The following is a 5,846-nucleotide window of genomic DNA, read 5'->3' on the forward strand; positions in this document are numbered from 1 at the left end:
AGTAAGCCATCATCTGTTTCATGTATGTGTTTATATCAAAAGAAATAAGAAAACATATACAAAGTCTAAGATTTCTAAGTTACTACTTGGATACAAAGGTGTATCACAGAAGTCAAGTCATGCAAGTTTTTAAAGATGGTTACATGTTTTTCAAATATAAGTTACAACCATTCATGAAAAGAAACAAATTGTCAATTAGCCCTCAAAGGCTAATACTCTGGTAGTTAAGCATGTCTACTGTTAAGCATGTCTATTAATAAGTATAAAAATTTCACTTCAGATAAACCATGCCTAAGCGGGCTTTAGAGGGGCGGTCAACACAAAGGAGGAGACCGGCAAAAGTACCACGAAATAATGACTGAAGTCTTCAAGCAGAACCAGTGTCTGATGAACCAGTTACTCATGTAGAACCAATGTCGAGTGATGCTATTAATTACGACTTATTAGCTGCAGCAATCTTAAGACAATCCCAAACTTTGTCCCAAAACCAGACAAATTCGAGTGATAACACCATGGAAATCCTGCAGCCTGCAGCCATGTGTTCAAAACTAGGGTGATACCGACGCCCACGCTCATCCAAATGGCAAGACAGCAAACAACAACATCAACAGTTAGTGACAACCAGCCTCAGCAAAATATTGCAGACTTAGTTAGTGCGTTATTACAACAAGATGGTCAAGGTGAGCCAGCAATTGCAATCTTAAAAATGTTATTGATTTATCTGATGGGATTCCTCTTGGGGCTGCAACACCTCATCGGTTAAAAGCTAAGATCTGGGCAAATCAGTTTATTGATTTAGGTTTGGTGTTGCAGCGTCGAGAGGATCCGGGTCCCTTATTGTACAGCAAGGGTTATCAAGGCCCAAATTGCCAATGTCAATTCAGCAATGAACTGATGCTTTTTTTATTTTTATGGGAATTTTTATTGAAAAATATCTAGAACAGGCTCCCCATCTCCTAAAGTACTGCTATTTTATTAGAGAAATGAACAAAATGTTAGGAGATAAGGCCTGGAGAATCTATGATGAGAATTTTCGGATGTTGAAAGAGACTGTTGAATTACCGTGGCAAAAGCCGGTTGAAGAATTAAGAGTCAAGGCTGCTTCTAGCAATTATCAATTTCAGCAGCCCTTTCGAGCAAACACAGGCAATAAGCCTATTAGATTCTGCTATGCCTTTAACAATGGGGAACAATGCACTTATAACCCCTGCTCGTTTGCCCACAGGTGTCAATCATGCTCAGGATCACATGCAAGAGCCAATTGTAGATATCGTAAACAAAAACCAACACTGTCACCAAGTCCTAAACAATCACCCAGCCAACTGGTGAATTTTTAGTTGATTATGACAGTGATCAGGCTTCGTACTTGATAAATGGCTTTACTCATGGATTTAGATTAGGTTGTACTTCTGCTCCTTCATCATGTGTACCTCAAAACCATAAATCCACATTAGATCACCCAGACATTATAGAAGATTATATACAAACAGGGTTAAACAAAGGAAGAATTGCAGGTCAATTTTCAAAAAAAACTTTTGAACATTTTGTGTTATCCCCATTAGGTTTAGTGCCAAAAGGCAGTACAGGAAAATTTAGGGTAATTCATGATCTTTCATTCCCTTAAAATCAATCAGTAAATTCCAATATACCAAGAGAAAATTCAGCTGTTCAGTACGATTCCATAGATCAGGTGGTTGATTAAAGTTCAACAGTTTGGGCATGTTCTCCAATTAAAATGTAAGCGATAAACTAAAATAATATTTAGTGAATGTTTACAATCAATTCATCCGCCATTCTTGATTAGGCAAATTTATACTTATGCAATAAGTCGTCAATAAACAGTGAGGCAAAGTTGGATTTTTTGTACACAATGTAGTTAAATAAATGGAATAAAAGTCTTGTAATACGTTTAATACTTTAAGGAACTTATTTCTTGTGCGCATTTAAAAGGCGGTGCAGAGCATGCATTTTTGGACGATTGCCAATCCAGACGATCGCTAAAAGGCTGCCGAGCATCAGCTCGACGCCTTAAAAACAATGGCACCGCAAAGCGGAGCATCCCCTCGCGACATGACTCGTTGTAGTGGGAAATGCATTATTTAAAAAAATACATGTAAACTTTGCAGATCAAAATAAATATGACAGAAGTATTTCTAAAAACCACTTTGAATTCATAATTTCTATTTTATCCTGATCTCCAAGCTCTGTGGTGTATAGATTGGGGGAGTGGAGGGGGAAGGGGGGTACATGTACGTGGTTGCACGGTTCTCCTATTCCTAGCAGAAACTCAAAACACATATGCTTTAAAGTTAATAAATATATAGATTCGTTAAGTGACATTCATTTTTATATAAGCATACATAAACAATCCGGTTACATGTATATACCCCCCCCCCCAACTTTGTTTGCGGGGGGTATAATAAAGTAATGTGCAACATAAAGTCATGAATATAATCCTCCCATTCAAGTCACACATTGCATGTTAAGTGGTAGTGTCTCTTTATAAATATACACACGTCAGGAACATTTCAAAATTGAAGATATATTTTACAGGGGAGAGGAATTTAGACCAAAGTTAAAAAAAACAACTCGGAGAACTCACTTGTTTATTTCCAAATGCGGCGCACCTTTCTCTTTCTGCAACAGCTACAGAGTCTTCATTAGAAAATCTTGGCAAAGTGCTCCAATATATAAATCCGGTAGTTATTAAAGCTAACCCAGACAGACCAAATATTTTCCTTGAAAAGGTTATGCGCCCACCTGATAATGACAAAGTGAAAAAATTAGACACAATCATTGAACCACTGTGTTAAGAACTGAAGGAAAAAAGGGACATTTCCCTGTGACTATAGTTTATGTTGAAAACCTGGATTATCATTGAACCACTGTGTAAAGAACTGAAGGAAAAAAGGGACATTTCCCTGTGACTATAGTTTATGTTGAAAACCTGGAATCTTTAGGGTACTTTTACCAACATGTAAAATCAGAATTGAATGATAATCAATATAAAAGTGAACATGTACCAGAAGAATATTCGCTCAATTCCATAAAGACTACACGGAGGCTATGAAAACCCATGTCATAACAGAGCTGAAGAAGGAAAGGCCCACATTACGTTTAATTTTTGCTACAGTTGCACTTGGAATGGGCTTAGATGTCAGATGTGTTACAAGGGTTATACACTGTAGACCTCCTACAACAATTGAAAAATATATCCACAAAATCTGAAGAGCCGGCAGAACTGGAGACAAGTGTACAGCAGTGTTATATTTTAACAATAAAGACATTGCAAAAATCCGAAAAGATCTAAGTGAGGATATAATTCAATACTGCAAAAAGTCTGAAATTTCCATTTTTTTAACTCAGTGAATACTTTATTAATGTTCATTTTTTAAACGACACATGCATGTTTCACACCTCTGTCACAACACGCATAACATCAAATTTCATTACCTCAACATGTAAACATCAAAAGACAAAGAACCAAAGTTAGACAGCCTAAGGACATGTTTAGAACATGGTGCATACCCTGTTTGTATAATTTAATATCCAATCATGGTAATATATTTTGACATACCATTGATTATAATAACTGCTCTACACACTTTGCACGCGAGTTAGCTTTCTTTGGTTATTTAGGATTAATTAGCAATTTTTTAATAAGTTTTTTTTTTCATTTCTCTTACATGTACCATACAGCTGTCTTTCATTGAATTAGGTTTGTATTTTTTCTCGCTTTTTCAGGAATTGCAAAATTTTCTCACCAATGACAAGAGGGGCATCAAGAGCTTCACACAGTTTTAAGGTTTAATTTTCACATCCCTTATTTAAGCTTTGAACAACTCTACGGATTTTAGGTTCAAAGTTTTTATTACCTGTTATACTTTTTTGAATTTGACCTTAAGTATGACCTGTTAACAGATTCACATTCCTGCGTCAAAGCATGAAATCTTATTCTGCACATTTTTTTTAGCTCCAAAGTTAAATTAAAGCTCTTAACAAATGTATGTTCAGTCTAAGTTATTTTGGGTAACACTGAGAACTTCAAATGTCTTTTTTGCAGACCCTTACAAGCAAATGAATGTTTTTGACAAGGTTCGCCACGGTAGCATGTGAGAATAGAGTCTACGGCATAGGACATTGCCTGAGTCAACGTTCTATTCCCAACATTGTGATTGTAAGAATTTCCGTATTCACTTCTGCAACACTGCTTTAAATCATGTGCAAAACGGTTTTGTACAGATTTACGGTCATCCTTGGTTCTGCCAGAAACATCGAGATGCTAAACGATCCGTGTATGTTGTTTTCTGTAGTGATTTCCAAGAAATGCCGCACGTCTTGAAGGTACTCTATCGGTTTTTCTTGTTTTTCAGATGCTCCTGTTGCGGTGGTGCTGTCTCCATCCGTTGCGAGGAGTAAAACTGTAAGAGGGAGGAGATCCTCCTGAATCTCACGGATGCACCCCCCACCTTTTTTCCGTTTCAAATGTTGGTATCTGGAGTTAGGTTCGCGGTTCAGTATTGGTGGTCGGGACAGGTCATCTTCGCCCCTCTTCTCCGCGGGACCCTTATTTAACACGTTTTGTTTCCACAAAACACCGCAAAGACGTTCTATTTGCACATGGTCCAAATTACTTGAGGTGTTGCTTGAAACAGGGCTATTCCGACTGCGCTGAGTATTGAATTGATATACCTTTCGTCTTCCTCCGCTCGTATTGATGACGTTGCAGAAAGCCCGCATTTGGTTCACAATTACTAAGGAATATTTCTCATAATTTGTCGATTTCTTTCTAATACCCCCCCCCCCCCCCCCATTTTGTTCGCCGTTTACTGCACATTTTAGCAGATCCTGCGTGGATAAATGTTCCAAGGAGAATTCAGCGCATCCTCTCGGTCGTCAAACAGGAGGTCATACGATAAGTAATTTTTACCCAATACAATAGCATTGATTATGTAGAGATGCACTATGGACTCTCTATACACTAAGGACGAGTGCATAATTAACAGGGGCGCTTCCCGGGGGTATTATGCACTCCTCCATAGTGTATCTCAACAAAAGCAATGCAATTGTATTGGGTAAATCACGTGTACCATAATTAGCTTTCTGCTATATCTTATGGTATTCTGGTGAATGAACTCGCAGGTGTCAGTTGTCTTATCACGCAATATGTTTAGTTTAGCATTGTATGAAATGTATCAAGAATATTTGGCTAGCATTCCTCTTGGGAATGCATTTTACCGAAGGCCATTGGCAATACAGTGGATTTTTTTTGCAAATCACTCGGGAAAACGCACCTGTGCGACCTTCTCATACCAAGCAGACATTCAAGAACAATCAATTATATCACGTACAGGGCACCAATCACTGGAAAATGTACGTAAATATAGAAGGCCCTTCAGTGAGATGCTGAAAGATGTGTCAAGTGTCCTTGAAAATAGTGTTCCGATTTCAAAGAAGATTAATTTAGAAGCAGCTGACGTGTCTATGAATGTACCTGCCGAAAAACCAGTCGATCAGAAAAGTGATTGCGCAGTATCGTATAGTACTTTTAATAATTGTACTTTTACATGTAATTTGATGAAATGAGACCGTTTCGGCTGACGTGTCTGTGAATGTACTTGCTTAGAAACCATGGCCAGCTGTCACAGTCAGACAGAAAAAAGGTGGCGTAGTACTGAATTGTACTGATTATAATAGTACTTTTAATTTGATGGGTAGTATCGAATGGTACTTTTTGTAAATGTTCTTTAAACTAATTGAAATGAGATTATACATTGTATGCAGTTGTATTGAACAGAAGTAAAATTTAAATAAATTAAATTGATTTCATCATGCAGTCATTTCTA

The 5,846-nt window shown here is 37.5% G+C and overlaps 1 protein-coding gene across 1 annotated transcript; it reads left to right on the forward strand.

The window, feature by feature from the left end:
- The first annotated feature begins 354 nt into the window (after window positions 1-354).
- On the forward strand, window positions 355-1,337 carry LOC136273475 (uncharacterized). The gene is made up of 3 exons (XM_066077914.1): window positions 355-404; window positions 690-799; window positions 901-1,337. Exons 1-3 carry the CDS (start codon window positions 355-357, stop codon window positions 1,335-1,337), a joined length of 597 nt encoding a protein of 198 aa, XP_065933986.1.
- The last annotated feature ends 4,509 nt before the right edge of the window (window positions 1,338-5,846 follow it).

Source organism: Magallana gigas, chromosome 1 (assembly GCF_963853765.1).
Source record: "Magallana gigas chromosome 1, xbMagGiga1.1, whole genome shotgun sequence".
Lineage (NCBI taxonomy): Eukaryota > Metazoa > Mollusca > Bivalvia > Ostreida > Ostreidae > Magallana > Magallana gigas.

What these genes read in the sequence shown, in the direction of transcription:
- LOC136273475 (XM_066077914.1), top strand. Translation starts at nt 355, where the DNA reads ATGACTGAAGTCTTCAAGCAGAACCAGTGTCTGATGAACCAGTTACTC. An exon ending in CTGATGAACCAGTTACTCAT is followed by an intron (nt 405 to 689) that starts GTAGAACCAATG and finishes AAGGTGAGCCAG; the next exon opens with CAATTGCAATCTTAAAAATG. An exon ending in AAATCAGTTTATTGATTTAG is followed by an intron (nt 800 to 900) that starts GTTTGGTGTTGC and finishes GAACTGATGCTT; the next exon opens with TTTTTATTTTTATGGGAATT.